The sequence below is a fragment of the Carassius auratus genome, chromosome 12 (genome assembly GCF_003368295.1).
Source record: "Carassius auratus strain Wakin chromosome 12, ASM336829v1, whole genome shotgun sequence".
In the NCBI taxonomy this organism is placed as follows: domain Eukaryota; kingdom Metazoa; phylum Chordata; class Actinopteri; order Cypriniformes; family Cyprinidae; genus Carassius; species Carassius auratus.
The window spans coordinates 13,956,971-13,975,092 of NC_039254.1; the positions used below are offsets into that span (position 1 = coordinate 13,956,971).

An 18,122-nucleotide genomic window follows, 5' to 3' on the forward strand; every position below is an offset into this window, starting at 1 on the left:
TGACTCTAAACCTAATTTTATTTCACTCCAAAATTAATTATTGAGGCAGAATTTAGCAAGTAGGTCCTATAGGTCTCTGTAATGCATAGTCAAATAAGATATTTACAGGGATTGCTATAATACACCACTTTCAAAATTGTAAAAAGAAGAAAACTTAAAAAAATAAAATAAATAAAAACTAATTTTGCCCGGCGTCTCAGTATAAACTAAAAAAACAACATAAAATTCGGGCTAAACAATGTGTAATGAGCCATTTTTAAAAAATAATTTTATTGTTTCTTTGTAATCTTGTCACCCTTTGAAAATAACCTTTAAAAAAAATGATCACACTCACTTTTGCACTTCTTGATTATGATAAATTATGAAAGTTTTTTAACAGTCAAAACAGAACAAGTTAAAAACTCAGCAATAGATATTGATGCTTAATATTCTAAGACAATACTAACAATAAATTTTACAGAAGATCAATCATCAGTAATGTTATTTTTTTTTCACAACAGTCACAACATGTTTATTAAAGATGCATCCTTTTGTTCTTTTAGAAACAAGAGAAATAAATTATTGCCAAGTAATACAAGTATTCCCATCAAACAACTTGAACAAGTCTGCAGACAGTGCAACTGTTCTCGTTTAAAAATGAACCAGGATAGTATGCATATTTAGCACCTCAGTATACCACTGATCTGGAATCAGCACATGCCCTTGTCTCATTCATTAGAAAACTGATCTAATATCAACATTACTTCGCTTAAGTCAAAGGGACCCAAGGAAAACAAGGCATTGAAAACAGCATGTAAACAGAGGCTGTGTGAACAATAGGAACCGTTTTCATGCTTTTTTCCACACCAGCACTTTCATTCTTCCATAAAAGACCATGCTTCCTCTGCTTTCATGTAGTACTGATTGGCCAGTCTGCCCTTCATGGCCTCCATAGCTGCATCAGCAGCCTCATTGAAAAGATCACCTACAAAATATAAAGACATTATAACTCACACATGTATACAATTCCAATTTAAACTGTTACAACAAATTCAGGACACATTTAGAAAGCAAAACTGCCATGATACTGTAAAGGAGCCAAGATCCCTACACTAACCTGTGTTTGTCATTTCAAGAGTTCCCGAGAAACACTCACCTGCTCTTTGAGGGTCTGCATCCAGGTTGTGCCCTCCCTCCTGGTACATCTCAGCCAATCGTGCCAACAGAAGGTAGCGCGGCTCATCCTTTATCCCATCAAACTCTCCCCCCTCATCGTAGTCTGTCATCTTAAGGGCAGAGTCATACCAGTGCACGGCTTGTTTCCAGTCCATAACCCTGCATTTTTAAAGTCCAAAATGAAAGTTTCAGCTCTAAACACATCTTGGTCCAAAAAGAAAAAAACTTATCAATGCGTTTCTCACCTATCAGAAGGGAGGCTCAAACCCGTGTCGAATGCTCGTGCTACTAGAATCATACTCTGCCGGTCTCCTGCCTCAGCACCCTGCAGCAGAAAGCGGAAACCCTTCTTGCTGTTTTCCTCAGATGCCTGAGATGAAACAACACGGATATGACAGAAGAAGATAAGCAGGACCACCAAAAAAGATAATTAGAAACACAACAAGATAATTAGTAAAAGAAAGCACCTCTAATTCGATTTCTGGTAGAATGTGATGTGGCAGCTGAAGGTAACATTGGCCAAGGGCAACTATGGCCTCAAGCTCCCCACACATGGCAGCCCTTTCCAAATGGTACATTGCAGAAAGCTGGTCCCATGGTTCATCCTTCTCACAGAAGCGCCCGCCCTCATGGTAGTTAACCACGGCTAGATGAACCTTAAAGGAAAAGTTCACACAAAAATTTTTTTTTTTTTTCCTTATCTACTTACCCTCATGTGATTCAAAACCCATTCTGTTCATCTTCAAAACTCAAATGAAGAAACCTGAGTGGTTTCGGTCCCTCTATTGAAAGCCTGCACAACCATAATTCTGGAGAGCATAAGAGGTCATAAATGCATTGTAAAACTAATCCAAAAATGAATGGTGTGGTTTAATCCAAGTCTTGTGAAGAAATACAATCGCTTTATATGATTAACAGATTTCATTCAGGTTAACTTTTATTAACCCTGACAATAACGAAACAAATAAATAGAGCACATCAATTATGCTAAAATTGGAAGCTTAAATGTACATTATAGCATGTGACAAGCACATCTGAGCTTCTGTATCATATAAAGCAAACATATCTATTCAGAAGGCTTTGAATAAACTGCTTTATTCAATATGGATTAGTTTTAAACCACCTTTCAGATGTTTTTGGATCTTCAAAGTTTTGTTTGCGTAGACTTTGATTAGAGGGACAGTAATCTCTCAATTTTAAATATTTTTTGTTGTTTAAATAAAGGAATCATTTTATATTGTCAGTTCATTTCAAGATCAGGTTTATAAAACACAGTTTCTTACCTTGCCTAGGATGGATTGACCAATTTTCTTTTCGAGAAGCATAGTGTTAAGTCTCTCTACTTCCATTGCCACACAGGAGGGTCTGTGTATGTGGGAGCGAGATGAATGGTAAAAACTCCATTTTTCATCTGTCAGCTGAGAGATACAAAAGAAAAAGTATATTATTAAGCAAACAGAGTAATGACTGGCAAAAAAATGCATCATTATTAGCTGGGTTTCCATCACCCTGCTTTTATGCACATTTTTAAGTACTGCATTAGAAACTAAAAAAAAAAAAATGCCTTTTTGCGTAAAAAAATGTTTTTACGCTCGCTTGAGGTGGTTTTAGACTTGTGCGAAAAAGGATTACGAATGAGTCATGTGACTTTGTGCTGTGGGATGGCAAAACCAGACTAACCAGCAGACCGATCTCGTCCCATAGCATCTGAAATTTTATGGTCATTCTGAAATCCCTGAGAAAAGTCTATCATCAAAGTATTCCTGTATTATGGTCTTACATGACTGCGTTCACAAACAGCAGGCATCCCACTCCGAAAGCAACGACCACATTTACGTTTTTTTATCTGCTCGCTCAAGTAATTTATTATATATGAAATTATTATATTCAGTGGCTTCTACTTTTCTTAGTTTTATATGTAGTGCCAGTTTATCAGGAAGTGACGATTTTGATCTCTGTGACTCATTGGATGGAATCCGTGCTTATTCGCAAATGTTGTATGCAATATTTCAATTTTGCACACAAGTTAAATTTACATCTTCCAAATTTACATTTACATCAGCTTATGATATTGGTCTGTTGTGACATCAAATAGAGTGCATAGCTGATCTGAGAATTGTTCTTGTATTGTCAATGAAAACAGATTGTCATTTGAAAAACTGCTTTTATATGTAACCACTTTAAATCTAAAACATTTCTATGAGAAGCAGTAGAACTAACATTTTTTAGGAAAACCAGAAAAGCAAACACTTTAAATATAGCTGCACAGAAAAAGCAATGCATGCAGGAAATCACACGCAGGGTTCTCACAGTTATGGACATAGGTATTCATGATTACTAGGAATTTTGAAAGTCATTTCTAAAGACTTCAAAGCAATTGCTAGTCAATTAAATTTTTTTTTTCAGAGAACAACTACACACATTTCATTGAGTTTTACATGCCATTCAAAATCCCTGACATTAACATGAGAACCCTACATATGGGTTTGTGGGAAAGGAGATCTTGCCACCGGTAAGAGTATGAAAGTGAGATGAGATTAGGGTTAGACATTAAATGAAAGAAGAATGAGATGAAAAGGTTTAGAGGTTTAGATAACAGGTGGATCACAGAAGGGCACCACTCTATCAATGATCTATGAGAAGAAAACAGATTAGGAATCAATGGGTGATGGGTGACTATCATGATTAGATACAGGGAGTTCATCAATAGTTTTGTAGTTACCCGACGAACACTGTCCTCATCCGATTCTGAGTAATGTCCGTTGTAGTAGGGACGACCCTAAACAATGGTGTAAAAACCTATCATCACGAATCTCAGGAGACCAAATGGCTGCTGCATTTCATGTTGCATTTAGGCATAGCACACTACAACAAGAAGTTTATAATGCACTCTAACAGAAAGGAAACATTGCCGGGGGAGTAACAAAGAAAACAAGCAAGATTAGCTTTGCATTTAAATTTCTTATTTAAATACACCATTTTAAATTCTTAGTTCAGTTTAAAATGTTCTGTATTTACTTGGGTTTAAGTCTGACACCCTCAAAGAAATGGCTCAATCATCAAAAACCTTCACTGTTTTTGTGCCAGATACAAATAATGTTTTGATATAATACATTTTTAATTTGCATTGTCTAGCCAGTTGATAATCTGTACCTGACTGTGATGTTCAACTAAGTCTCCTTCACTGCGTTTTTCACTGGGGCATCCACTGTCTCCTCCATTCTCTGAATCCTGTTAACGCAAGTACGGTTCACAGTACAAAACAGCTTTGCATTGCTGCTAAAATCAACTTACATTTCCACAAAATATCATTGAATTAAATGTCACTCTTAATGGTGGATATATATTCTTCTTCATAAACTGACCTTGTGATCTGCGTTAGCTCGATGTGCCTCATTCATTTCATTCATGAATGACCAGCCTGTAAACACACATAGATAGAAAGACATAGTAGTGGTGACATGAATAAAATGAACGCTCAATTGTCCAAAAACAAAGAAATGCAGTGCTAAATCTGTATGAGCTTGGCATACGAGCACAAGCTTTACATTTCAGCTAGAATGTTCGAAGAGCTGTCAAGTAAGAGGACGAAATTCACAAATAAAATTTGTTGTGGTTGGTTTAATTTGTATACATGAATTGAGAAAAAAATTATTGTGTATTAATTGAACAGAATATATAAAACTACCAATCAGAATGCTGTTGATATTAATTGCTTGAACACATTTGTTAATGCTGTTTCCGATCGTAATATTAAATACTCAACATGACAGTTTTGATGTTTCAAACAAGTATATACTCCACTGAAGCCTTATACGGTCATGGCCAAAAATATCGGCACCTTGGTAAATATGGTCAAAGGCGGCTGTGAAAATTAATCTGCATCCTTTTGATCTTTTATTAAAAGAATTAACAAAAATGTATCCTTTCATTGGATAATAAGAATTTAAAATGGGGGGAAATATCATTATGAAATAACGTTTTTTCTCTAATACACATTTGACAATTAACGGCACCTTTTATTCAACTTTTTTGAAAGTTTAACAGGTCTAAACTTTCTCCTATAATGCCTGATGAGGTTCTGTTCTTCAGAAAAACCTTTATTTCATAATGATATTTCCCCCCATTTTAAATTCTTATTATCCAATGAAAGGATACATTTTTGTTAATTCTTTTAATAAAAGATCAAAAGGATTAACAATGCAGATGAATTTTCAAAGCCTTCCTTAATCATATTTACCAAGGGTGCACATATTTTTGGCCATGGCTGTATATGCAAGTTAGGATGTGTTTGCTTATAATTCTAAACAAAACAATGAAAGGGTGGTGTACACTGATCTATAATAAATACAGATCAGTGGTGTTCCACACTGGCCCAGGTTACCTAGCAACTTCAACAACAGCTAATTAATATTCATGCAGTAAGCCATAGATACACCATCAACGTGTATCATACTCTTGGCAAGAACATAATTGTGCATTAAGGAAAACAAGCACTTATTCCCATAGTTACTATTCTGTCTATAGGGAAATTAAAATATGGCTATATTTAGATAAGCCACACTGCTGCAGAAATTCATGTTTAAAGGAAACCCTTATTTTAACTACCGTTTTCTGTTATCCATATTAGTATCAAAATACAAAAGGATGATTCTGGATTTTTGCTTTATAAGTGTCAAACAACACACTAAACTATTAAGCATTTTGAAAGTACAGAGAACGTTCGGTCTAAAAATAGCCAAATGCACTGAATATCCATTTATGCTTTCCCAGTGAAAAGAACTGGTAATTTTAGTAACATCACAACCAGCCAGTCAAAGGTCTACTTAAGTTCTCGGCCAGCTGACAACAAGTGGAAGGACTTCTTGTACTTTACTGTACAAATATTTATATTTGAAAAAGTGTTTCAAGATGGTTACAACATCCTGACAGCCAACAGACCATAAGAGATGTCATTCATTATTTTGTCTGTTTTCTCAAGTTGGGGGTAACTGTAACACATTCATATAACCATAGACAGTATGTGGAAGAGATTGACAACTGTATTAATATCTTTAACTAAATCTTTAGGTTTTGATACCTAAATGTATGATACCATTGTTGTCAGACTGTATGGCTCACTATAGATGTTTTTTTTAATACCAACTTTTTTATCCTTTCAGTCTTTCTCCATTCAAATAGGTTGTGACTGTATACTTATCTAGTAATCTAGTATTATTACCTACATAGAAAATAGAATGTTTCCAAAGTGATTGAGGCGTTCTGTTGTTGATGTAATAAAAACATAGCAGTCGTCATTTACTCCCTACATCTGAGCCGCTGAAGACACAGTTTGTTTCTGAAGGGAATGCGCCACCGATCTACCTAAATGCGTCTATGTTCGCACTCATCAGTCGCGATCCAGCTTCAGCTACGGGAAAAGTGAGTATACGTTTTTTTTTAATGAATCTTTGCAAATTGCATTTCCTAATAATATGCCAATTAGCAAGTTTCATGATGAATGCGGCTAAAGTAAACAGTCTCTCTGAAAGCAGCTCAGAAGAGAGGGGCGGGGTCAGCAGATCTCATTTGCATTTAAAGGAAAATGCTACAAAACAGCTTGCCCTGAAAAGAGCATTTTTTGAAAAAGTAAAAAAAGTTTTTTTTTTTTGCACTACCACTGAGAAATTTTAACCAAACTATGTTACAGAATTTTAATTAAGACCCTAAAGAATCATATCAAAATGGACATCCGATGACCCCTTTAAAAGGGATCCGATATTACTCTGCTGGGTCCCTCAGGTGCATTCACACATAGTACCAGGTTAGTATAGTATTACCCATGGATGATCGGCCTGCGGAGATGCCCGAAGTAAGTGGAGAACAGGGAACAGAGTCTGTGTCACTGCTTTCATCAACCAAGGAAGTCTCAGAGAGCCGGGAGAGGAGCACAGGTGTGTGGCCGAGAGAGGTCGTCCGGACCCTGGGCGAACCACAATGCTCTTCACATCCACGGACGACAGTCTGAGCTGACTGCTGCTTAGAAAAAAGAATTTATTTAGAAAACCTGCAGAAATGAATAAAGAGTTGCAACAGTTTGTGAATGCAGTGCCAAGCGATAATTTTACTCTGTAGGCCTGATCAGGCGTGCGTTTCCTAAAAGCAACTATGGTTAGTTCCATCAATACCCATAGAGTTTCTCATGTGTTTCTATGTGAGCACTTGGCAAAGAGCGTGAAGCAATGATCATTGAAAACAATCACAGACATATCTGATGAGCGCATGAACACAATGACCAATCAGTGCCGTTTAAGAATTTGCTCAGCAGCGATCAAATCTTAGCAGGAAATTGACATTTTTTAAATTTCAGTACCGAACATTAACACATTATCACTTTTAACAACACTACATTGGACCCAAACAATTTTATCCAATCAAAATGTTCGGTCATTCAAAATTCTCTCATTCTGTAATTCAAACCATCAAGGAAAACCATCAAGCACTGACTACACTTACATAAAGATTTTTTTTAATTATTATTATCCGATACAAACCAGCATTTTGTTGGTGCGGTCCAATCGTGCAATTTCAGAAGGGGACAGGTCAAAGCGAGTGAGGCTCATACTCCTACAGATCTTATTACACAGGTGAGAGTGGAAGAAAAGAGCCATGCCACGCACACCTGAAACAAACCCACAGATAATAATTACACATTTTTATCATGCTTACATTAGCCAACCTTAAGACAAATCAAGTTTCTAAGGAGAAAAAGAATGCAGGATGTTGATAAATACCTAGGTTGCCATCTCCAAAGTCGGTCCCCTTCTCAGTGTGGATCTGAGGGTCTGTGTAAAGGTCCCCAACACCCTGAATGTCCACCACTATCAGTTGGTGTCCAGAGCGCTCAAATGTGAAATGACTGAATGCCTAAAGCCACAAAAGAATAATTGCCAATAAATAATCACACATCATTTGACTGAGACAACAGATTCAGATTTGTTACGTCTTTAACAATACACCTGGGGAGTAAGCCGTATGTTATCGTCCCTCACAAAACCAGAGTTGGAGTTGTACTTTGTGTACTTCCCCTCAATGTAGTGTTCCAGGTGAAACAAAGGGCTCCCAGGCCGACTAGTCATTTCCACAACACACATCTGCATGATGTCAACCTAATAATGATGGAATACATTAAATAAGTATATAATTCATATCTGGGGTGATTGTTCAAACCTAGTTTACACACAATAAAAATTTCAATGTTTTCTGAACAAACAATATCCAATGAAGTAGTACCTTTTTGGGAGGCCTGTAGCGATTGAACTCCTCGCCCCATAATTTAGCCACCATTTGTAACTTCACATCCTCAAAGTAAACAGTTCTGTCCACGGTGTCCATGTATCTCTTAGCCACGTAGTTTGAGGCCGATTTCCAGTTGCTGCTGTGGGAAAAGTTAGACAACTTCTTCCTGTGAATGAAAGACAACAAAGCCACAGGTCAAAAAAGAACAAAACACTTTTAAACCAAGATGAGAGCTGTAAAATTACCACTTGAAAAATGGAAGACATACCACTAAAGCATTTAAAAAAAAATTGTTATAAAGCATAATAAATATTTGAAATTAAATGTTGATAGGCTGGTTATTGTGGTGAATGTGCCTTCAAAAGTACAAGAGTGTCAAGCAGCGTCAGTACTGTCATGCAGTGTAAAACTATTATAATATAATTTTCTAATGCTTTTAATATTATAATGTGCCATTTTGACAGCAATTGAACAATTAGATGGAATAGTTGTACTTTTTTTTTTTAATTAACTACAAAAATGAAATACTTTACAAGAAATGGTACAATGTTTTTTTTACTTTTTTTTTTTTTTTACTTAAAACCAATACTCATTAGGTTATATTTATCTAGTCTAGTGTATAAACTGTATGCTTAAATTGGCTTGACTTACGCTCTGTAGCATTCCCTCATTGCTCCTTTTCCAAATGGCTGTGAAAGAAATAGAATAAAATAAATACATTTAAATATATATATACATAAATAATAAGTATTAACACATTAATGTTGTTGTTACTGACACAAAAAAAAATTGTATTATTATGCCAAAATACCTGAGAGGAAACCTTGATAAATATGTCATCTTTTGCCCATTCACCAGTAATCGCATTGAATCTAAAGAGCAAGAACACACGTTTACAAATCAATCACTCTCAGGAAGTAGTTATCAAACCTTTTTCACAGCAGCAACTAGAAATTAGCCTCAAACTATTTGGCTACATGGAGATGCAAATGTAAACACAATTTACCCTTAAAAAAAATATTTCTACATTGTGAAGAAACCAAAATACACAAAAGTGATTATTTGTCTTCATTAGGGTAGTTAATAAAAAGAGTTAATGGAGCAGATACTGCACAATGGACACAGCCGGAAAGCAAACGCCCAATATTTACACAACTAAGTGCTGCTTTTTTCCCCCAGAACAACCAGAACACTGTGTACCATGCAGACCGGGGCCACCAAACATAGTTGTTTAATGGCACACTCAGCAATTGGCTGGAAGTCAGGGGATATTTTAGAGGTGTGAAGTTACAAATGTTTAAAATTAGGCTCTAGGATCGAGGAGCGGATCTAATTTTTGTGTCCAACTGATATCATCCTTACAGTGTCTCTTATGCAATGACATGTTCTGAAATCATTCAAGAATGATTTAGAGTTGTGTCAGGTGTCTGTTAGGTGGCAGCATAGTGGTAAAATCTTAAGACTGGTAACAGGAAAACACCAAAGTTCAGTAATTTCTCAGGTTTGTTCTCGTGCATCAAGCAAGTACAGCTGAGCTTCTGTTTACCATATTTATTATGCTCCAATGTATGCGAATTGATCAATATGCTAAATTAAATCAGTTCATCATATAAAAGACATGTCTCTGGATCTTATGGATTACAACCACAATCGCTTTATGAACTTTTTAAACCACCAAGGGTTTGGTCGTGTGGACTTTTTAAATGGAATTTCAATTGTGTTTTAAAGATGAATGAAAGTCTTATGGGTTTGGAACGTTTAAACCCAGAGATGCTTTTTGCTGGTAGGCTGTAGTGTAGGAAGAGAGTGTAATGTGTGCACATCCAAAAACTTAGTGAAGGGTTTCATATAATCAAGCATCTGGCCAGTCAATAAACAAAAATCGGCACACTGCCACTATTTCTCTCAAAAATGTCAATTATTTTCCAAAAGAATAGCTTGACCTAGCTTGTAGCTTGGCTGTCTAAAGATTCAAATTAACCTCTCTAACATGGCTTATGTGTTGCCTCTTGATGGATTCAAACCTCCACTCCTTGAGCAGTAGGTTAACAATTCAAAAGGCCTCGCTTTCACTCACCTGTATCGAGTGCAGCGCTCTTTCTCAATTTCTTCCAGATGGAACTCAGCCCAAGGATCTGGCATGGCTTTAGCTTTCTCAATAGCATGTTTCCAAGTTGCCTGACCAAAAGAAATTTAAATTGTTTGAAAAACTTCAAATGGAAGATCCACATCATATTTTAGGGTGGTGTGCAAGCACAAAGCAATGGTTGGGAAAAGGAAGGTAGGTGCTGGAGGAAAATCGGTATGCTGCAATAATGGTCATGCAAGAATAAAAGGACAAAGAAAAGCTTGAATCAATTCTGAGAGCATTCAGTAGACATTAAGTTATGGATCCCAGTATTTAAAAAAAAAAAAGTAAGAAATGCCATCAAAAAAATGGTTATCAAGACACCTTGTTCCCTTCAGGAATCAGAATTGGAACAAGATCGGTTACATTCCTTGATTCCCATTCCTGTTGGACAGGTAGGTTTACTCCAACAAAAAGTTGCTGTTATGTGATCTTGGTAAGCATTTGTCAGGAGCAAACACCAGGCTATTATTTGGTTATTTCCTGAACTTTGTGCTTTGCAAATTCTAAATAACAGCTGTAAGAGATATAGTTTACTGTACTAGTACTAATCTCATCATGGACCAAGCATCATCAGTGAAGTAACACTGAAGTGCGGAATACATGACAAATTATCTCAAAATAACCAGTAAACATAGATCCTGTGGACAAGTACATTCAGCAAATTATTTATTTCTTTTCGAAAGGTCAGTGAGATGGCGAGTAATAATATACATCAGATGCCACCAAAGTGTGGGCTCGTCTTTACAGGGAACCCTGTAAGTATGGAAACATTATCCATGTGTCATAAGACATAGCGTGACATAGCTATCCATAAGCCATGGGCATCTCCTAAAGAGTACGCACGTAAATATAAAAATTCATAATTTTTAAAACAAAAATGTTAATGCCCATATTAATATTAGACATGAACAGTATTTGCATTGGTAGTTTCTTAACTTGTTTTTTTTTTTATTTCTATTGAAGTAGAAAGTCTTACTATGCTAGGTTACAAAAACACTAGATATTAATAGATATCTAAAATGCATTTATAAACTATAAAGTAAAATGTAAAAATATTATTGTCTGTACGGCATCAGACACACATTCTTTGCAACCATTATAGATATTATTTTTACAGTGAGCAAATGCAAGGAATGAAAGGGAAAATAAGGTGATAGGAGAAATATTGAAAGAGTGTGTATTCCAGCCTAGATGCTACAATGACTCAGGGTAAGAGGGGTAAACAAATTCTGGGAGAGAAAAAAAAGTAAAGTGGAAGGGTAGAAACTGAAACGTTTCTAAACATACCCGGCCTTTCTCAGTTAAAGAGCCAACCCTGACAGAGTGCCCATCCTGCTCGGGTTCATTTTTGTTCTATATTGAAGGAATAGACAAGACCCACTTTTTTTAAGCACAAAAATATTAGTAGAAAGGCAATCTGACTTATTTACAGTAATAATTACAGTACATGAGATCAAGGAAGTCCCATCGTGAGAGCTTGAGAGAGCTCCATATATGGAAGTTAGTGTGTCACGGAGATGGAGAAAACTATTTTTGCATACTGCATATTAGTTCACTGCTTCTCTTGGTGACAAAGCAAAAAAACTCTGTGGTTAAGAAAAAACATTCCTTCAGTAGTTCTCTGTGGTACAGGCAGTCTCTCTCACCATTACAGAGAGGTCATTGTCTAAGTGGACATAAACAAGATAAGGACATTGTTGGATTACCACCAAAATAGGATTATGAAATGGATAGTTCCAGTTCTGGATAATGATACAGCATTACAGTCATGCTAAAACACACAATGTATTCATCTATGATGTAAAACGTAGCTACTGTAATAGTAAGATTTGTAACCGTATGAAATAGTCTGTGAAACATTGTGCATTAAGCAATGATGAATGTTTCAAACACTAGTATGCCACATTGTTCTCACGACTATTTTAATAATTTGTAATTCAAAAATAAAAACCTATTACACCTTTTCCTATGTAATTTGTTTCAGAGGCATTTACCACCATTTAGCACAACTGCTGTATACTGCACCTTTTTGTAAATCTGTAATTCTTTTGTAAAAAAAAATGTAAGCAAGTACCATAAAATTCTTATACTACACACAATAAACATGCTGTGTACTACAGATATAGAACAAATACTGGTATGCTGGTCCAAAAATAGCTTTTGTTTACAAGCTAGGGAGTACATTTGTCTAGGAAGATGCTTCTCAATGTATTGGCTTAATACAATAACATTGTAATGAATGTTTGTGTCCTTAATATTTTTACTATGTAGTAACAGTCTTATAAAATAAATATGGCACTGGAAGTCATGCTGTATTTTACACATATGGCTATACTCAAAATCTAGCAGAAGAAATTTTTTCAGTAAAGTGTTACAGCTGCAGATTAACTGGGAAAGACTCACCCTGTACGTGAAAGAGTTTTTGGGCAACGAATTTGAAAGCTGCTGGTTGCAAATGACGTTCTTTTGGTAATTAAAGCAACCTTTGGTTGGGCTTATGGGGTCGTCAGTGATGGGGCAGATACGGAAGTCATCTTCATCATCGCTTGCATTGGAATCTTGGAAAGACTGTGTACTTTCAGAACATCCATTCCTAGGTCCATCCCGAGCACTTCCCACCAGCTCCTCCATACTAAACATGAGCTCCTCGTCAGCCATGATGTCCCACTGTGCTGTGCACCAAAACTACAAACAAGCACATTAGAATATATGTCAAATACTGCTACACCAGCAGAAGCATTGCAATAAATAGAAAAATCAGTTTTTGTTGTTGTTGTTTTAGATGAACGAAGAACAAATGATCCAGAACGTTGGTCAAATTGTGAAGGTATTCGTTAATGTCAGTCCGAGATAAACCTGTTCCTGTTCATGCATTCCATTGACCCATCAAACAGTTGTTGTGCCAAATAACCTTAAAACACAGGATTGCAATAGCAAACTCATTTCATTTAAATACGTTAAAATGCAACGTCATTCATTTCAAGCTTACAATTTACATTTATCGAATGCAATTTGTAGCAAATTACTCAAACCAAAAACGCATAACAGCTCAAGGTGTAAACAATACAGACTACAATAAAGAATAATCAAAAGTGCAAGTAGCATACCTTACTCTCGAATCAATAAAGCTGCTAGAATGAAGACATAACGACAACAGTAAACAGATATTTAAACCCTTTCTAAAAAGGAAGCCAATTCAACAATGAATTGCGCGTTTGAACGGAAGTTTCAGCTGCGGCAGTTTCTCAAGCACACTGCACAGTGACAGGTTTACTGTGCCTCTGCACAAATGTGTACTACGTGTCCTGGAAAGCAAGCAATGTTCCCTCGTGTTGATTCCTCCAACCGCGCATATCTCCAAGGAACAACACCCTTCGCCATAACTCATCACAACGTCAAAGCTGCTTATTCAGCCCTCTAGTGGTCTTTATCAAAAATACATGAATGTATCTGATTATATGGAAGTAATACACAAAACAAATTTGTATAAGGAATAAAACGTCAAAATATTTTTCGAAGACAGCCATGTGCCATGGTCAATCACGTGGCCTTTTTATGGGGAGCGCATGATGTTAATCAATTTCAGCGTAATGTTTCGAATCCTACTAAAGGCAGGGGCATGGCTCATGAATATTAAGTTATTCATGCTGACGTTTCCTGTAAATAAATATTTATAAGCCAAGCCTTCAAAAGCGCCACATTCCAAAATCAAATCAAATGATCGCACTAGATGAACGTCACGTCAAGTAATTAATATTCATTAGAGGGGCCTTGGCCATAGTAGAATCGCGAGTTGTGGGGGCAGGGCAGTGCTCCACTGCTAGCTGCACGTAGCCACTGTGATGAAGAACAGACCTGCTCATCCAGTTCTGGTTGCCTGCAAACCAAACCGAGCGGATGTTTTCGTGTTTTTCACTTAAATGAAACTTATGACACTTAACAATAGAACGTGAAGTTGTTAAGCGCGAAGTAATGTAATAATTATTTGAGAGTAATTATGTTAGCTATGTATGCTAATATGTAGCATATGTAGTTTTATGGTAGCGTGGCCGAGTGGTCTAAGGCGCTGGATTTAGGCTCCAGTCATTTCGATGGCGTGGGTTCGAATCCCACCGCTGCCAATACATTTTAGAATTTCCAAATTTTTTCCTGAACGCGGAAGTGTCGCCCGACTGGAACAATAGTGGCCCTGTCCCAAATCGCACCCTAAACCATCACGGTCTTGCTCCGAGTCAGCACTTTCGTGATTTAATACAATCAGAACTTATACAGAACGTTATTATTAGGTTATTTTTATAACCCTGTAAAACTATTTTTCCAATTAAAACGTTGTAGATGTTGGGGTGTAATGACCTACACAAAGCCCTGAAATTCGTTTAATGCAGAATTTATTAAGATACAGAAATCAGATCAATCAAAACTATTGTTATTATAGATGTCTCTCTTGTTTATATTAATGTATCAACCTTATTTTTCCCGTAAGAGCAGGCATGGCCATTTATAAATGTTATGAGTCTGGCTTCCAGTTCCATTCGCTTTCAGCTATTTTAGCTGTACAAAACAGCTCGCTCTGCTGCTTGAGAATGCAAATTGGTGTCTCAACATTATTTTAATATATTATCTGAATTATGAACACATTGGTTTGTAGTGCAAACAGTCTTACCATTTACTGCATGTTGTCTTAAACATTCACAGAAAACAGCTTACTTCCACACAGAAAAATAAGGTCCTGAAGGGGTGGATCTCCCCTGACGCACCTGTTCCCTCTATCTCATTACTCAACCTATTTATTCTGCTTGATTTTCACCCATCCTTGTCAGTGTGTTCTGTGACCTTTTGGCGTTTGGCTTCAGTTCTGTTCTGTCCTGTTCTGGTCAGTTCGCTGGTTGGTTTGTCTGCCCAGTTAGTGTAACCTGTGCTTTGCCCTCAGAGGATTTCGGACCGCTCTTCTGGTTTTCGACCTGGACTGTTTTTGACTCTGATACTGCCCGCCGTTCTCAGCCCTGTCTGCACCTCGCTTGACCCCTTGTCTGCCCGACTATTCTCCTGCCTGCCGTTTTGGATTTGTTGCTCCCTCTCTCCTGGCGTTCTCGGAGGCTGAGCGCACGACCTGCCCGCTGAGCAGTGTGAAGTCAAGACTGACCCCCCCCCCCCCCCCCAGAGGGGTTTTGTTGTTTTTTTGACGCTAAGTCGTCCTCTTTAATAAAGCACTATTCTTCAGCCTCATTCCGCTCTTGGGTCCTCATCTGTCCTGACACCACACACCGACCAAGAATGGACCCAGCGGAGAGCTCAACTTGGCAGGCGGCTTTGGAGCATCAAGGAGCGATGCTGGGCCATCATGAGATGGAACTGTCTTCCACCCGTCACTCTGTGGAGGCCTTGTCGGCTCAGATCACAGATTTAGTGGGTCGTCTCGATCGTCTCACCCGACAGGAATTCCCTTCACCGCCTCCCGGGCCTCTCCCGTCTGCTTCCTCCTCTGAGCCGAGAGTGAACAACCCCCCCGTGTATTCCGGTGAGCCTACTAGTTGCAAAGCTTTCCTTATTCAGTGCGAGGTGGTGTTTTCCCTTCAAGCTCGAACCTACACATCAGATGTCTCCAAGGTGGCGTATGTCATATCCCTGCTTTCTGGTAGAGCACATGATTGGGGGACTGCGGTATGGGAGTCACAGGCCACGTGCTGCTCGGACTTCAGTTCCTTTAAGGAGGGGATGGTCAAGACCTTCGATCAGTCTGTTTTTGGCAAGGAGGCGTCCCGACTGTTAGCGCGCCTTCAACAGGGCAGGCGTTCAGTGGCAGACTACTCCGTGCAGTTCCGTACCCTGGCCGCTACCTGTGGATGGAACACCGAGGCCCTTATCGCTCGCTTTTTAGAGTGTCTCAATGACTCATTCAAGGATGAACTGTTCTCCCGCGAGGTTCCAGAACGCTTGGACGATGTTATCAGCCTGTCCCTCCGCATAGACGCTAGGAGAGAGCTTCGCCGTCGAGTTCGAGCAGACTCCGAGCCTGTCACGTTTGTCCCTCCATCCCAGGCTACCGAGGAGTGTGAGCCCATGCAGGTGGATCGCTTGCGCCTCACGCCCAAGGAGAAACAGTGCCGCCTGTTGGAGGGTCTCTGCCTGTATTGCGCGGCTCAAGGACACCGAGCCCACTCCTGTCCAGCTAAGACTGCTCGTTCGCCACAGAGGGTTAATCTGAGTGGTACTGCCATTTCCCCTGCTCACAGGTCACGCACTCTTCTGTCTGTGTCTCTGTTTACTAAACACACTTTGTTTAAGGCTTCAGCACTCGTTGATTCAGGAGCAGAGGGCAACTTCATAGATGAAGAGTGGGCTCGCGTTCGGGATATACCCATCCAATCCCTGCAGTCACCAATAGTCGCTCACGGACTCGATGGCAGGCCACTTATGCAGATCTCTCGGATCACTGATTCGGTGAGTCTTCTTACCTCCGGGAACCACCGGGAGGACCTCAGATTCCTAGTCTGTAAATCTCCATCTGTCCCTTTGGTATTGGGTCATCCTTGGCTCGTTCGCCACGGGCCAAACATTAACTGGGCAGACAATGTAGTTTTGTCATGGAGTCAGTATTGTCATACACATTGTCTTCTGTCTGCCTTCTCCCCGGTCTCTGTTTCTGTTTCCCCACAGGAGGAGGAGGCGGATCTTTCTCGAGTTCCTGCTTGCTACCATGATCTGCGGGCAGTCTTCAGCAGGTCCCGGGCTGTGTCTCTTCCTCCTCACCGACCGTACGACTGTGCCATCGATCTCCTCCCTGGTGCTTCTCCGCCTCGCGGGTGGCTGTATTCTCTCTCCGCGCCAGAGCGCGAAGCGATTAAGTATTTAAGTGATTCTCTGGCAGCCGGTATTATTCATCCCTCTTCTCCGGCCGGTGCGGGGTTCTTTTTCGTGAAGAAGGATGGCTCTCTGCGCCCCTGTATAGACTATTGAGGGTTGAATGACATCACAGTTAAGAACCGGTACCCTCTGCCGCTGATGTCTTCGGCCTTTGACCTCTTGCAGGGGGCCGAGTTCTTCACGAAATTGGATCTTCGCAATGCTTACCATCTAGTGCGGATCAGGGAGGGGGATGAATGGAAGACAGCGTTTAACACGCCTCGCGGGCACTTTGAATACCGGGTTCTACCCTTCGGCTTATCCAACGCTCCAGCTGTCTTTCAAGCACTTGTCAACGACGTGCTGAGGGACATGATCGACAGGTTCGTTTTTGTTTATTTAGATGACATCTTAATTTTGTCCTCCTCTTTTCAGGATCATGTCCAGCACGTACGACAGGTGCTTCAGCGGCTGTTAGAGAATCAGCTGTTCGTTAAGGCGGAGAAGTGCGAGTTCCACGTTCAGTCAGTTTCGTTCTTGGGCCACATCATCTCGGTGGGGGGGATTCGCTGCGAAGGTGAGAGCCGTCTCCGAATGGCCGACACCTGATTCCCGCAAGGCGTTACAGCGGTACCTGGGTTTCGCAAATTTCTATAGCCGATTCATCAGGAACTTCGGGCAGGTGGCGGCCCCTCTGACCGCGCTAACCTCCACC

General features: G+C 39.2%; 1 protein-coding gene and 1 non-coding gene across 5 annotated transcripts; one reads left to right on the forward strand and one right to left on the reverse strand.

Annotated features, from left to right (window-relative positions):
• Positions 1-246: 246 nt before the first annotated feature.
• Positions 247-14,111, reverse strand: LOC113111911 (eukaryotic elongation factor 2 kinase-like). 4 transcript variants are annotated; one of them, XM_026277113.1, is made up of 19 exons: positions 13,672-14,110; positions 12,968-13,249; positions 11,852-11,917; positions 10,511-10,611; positions 9,245-9,305; positions 9,085-9,122; positions 8,428-8,599; positions 8,154-8,303; positions 7,929-8,061; positions 7,689-7,816; positions 6,975-7,170; positions 4,521-4,576; positions 4,309-4,386; positions 3,878-3,934; positions 2,439-2,573; positions 1,623-1,811; positions 1,401-1,525; positions 1,136-1,314; positions 247-964 (listed from the first exon to the last, which is right to left on the reverse strand). In XM_026277113.1, the coding sequence occupies exons 2-19, from the start codon at positions 13,220-13,222 to the stop codon at positions 855-857; spliced, it is 2,229 nt and encodes a 742-aa protein (XP_026132898.1). In that variant the 5' UTR covers positions 13,223-13,249; positions 13,672-14,110; the 3' UTR covers positions 247-854. The 4 variants fall into 4 exon arrangements, with proteins under 4 accessions (XP_026132898.1, XP_026132899.1, XP_026132900.1 ...); XM_026277114.1 differs by lacking the exon at positions 3,878-3,934 and having other exon boundaries at positions 13,672-14,111; XM_026277115.1 differs by lacking the exon at positions 11,852-11,917.
• Positions 14,112-14,603: 492 nt separating this feature from the next.
• On the forward strand, positions 14,604-14,685 carry trnal-uag (transfer RNA leucine (anticodon UAG)). The gene has a single exon. It is a non-coding gene; the product is annotated as a tRNA-Leu (tRNA).
• The last annotated feature ends 3,437 nt before the right edge of the window (positions 14,686-18,122 follow it).